Genomic DNA, 760 nt, shown 5'->3' on the forward strand with positions numbered 1-760 from the left:
TGGAGGGACAGCGCAGGAGAGGAAGGCCCTCTATGAGGTGGATTGATTCAGTGACTGGGATAATTAGGATGGGAGTGTCAGAGACAGTGCGACTGACATAGGACAGAGCGGAGTTTAGGGCTGTTGTACATAGGGTTGCTATGAGTCGCAAGCGACACATAACAACAACAACATACTAATTTTGTTTAAATGTATCTCTCTCTCTCTTTACATTTGTGTATACATATGTTTCAATGGTTTTGCCTCTGTAGGGGCCCAGGATAAGAGCCTAGTACTCACTTATATTTTACTTTCTATTAATGGCCTTGTCTCCATAGTGGTATTAACATACTCATGAGAAACTTAATACTCTAAAGAACTAACCTAACCCAATATTATTTATATTTTTATAATTCTAAGATTTCACTCACCCAGAAAATATTCTAACATATATAATTAATGTTTAAAATAGAAAAGGACTCCCGTTACAACTCTGACCTATGTACTAGATTAATACCTTTAAAGGGTAAACTGTTATTATTTTCTGCATATTTCAACATTATAACCTGACTTCTTTACCAAGACTATCTCTCCTAAGCCAAGCTGAGCACGGCCCAAAGTCTGCCATGACTCCCAAGAGTGTGGATTTCTCTGGACAGCCATTTCTGCTGCATGCACTGCTGGGAACATTTCATGAAGAGACATGAGAACCTACAAGCAAAGAGAAGGAGGGAAAAAATTTGTCAGTAACACTCATAAAAAAGCTAACTTTTATAGAGAT

At 38.0% G+C, this 760-nt stretch overlaps 1 protein-coding gene across 1 annotated transcript in view; it reads right to left on the reverse strand.

Moving 5' to 3' along the window:
- Nucleotides 1–760, reverse strand: part of TTC33 (tetratricopeptide repeat domain 33) — a 64,629-nt gene that overhangs the window by 5,253 nt on the left and 58,616 nt on the right. The window contains exon 3 of the mRNA XM_006889550.1: nucleotides 559–690. Within this exon, the coding sequence (XP_006889612.1) occupies nucleotides 559–690 (132 nt within the window). The remainder of the gene's footprint in view (nucleotides 1–558; nucleotides 691–760) is intronic.

Source organism: Elephantulus edwardii, unplaced genomic scaffold (genome assembly GCF_000299155.1).
Source record: "Elephantulus edwardii isolate Elephantulus edwardi_28Jun2011 unplaced genomic scaffold, EleEdw1.0 scaffold00079, whole genome shotgun sequence".
NCBI lineage: Eukaryota > Metazoa > Chordata > Mammalia > Macroscelidea > Macroscelididae > Elephantulus > Elephantulus edwardii.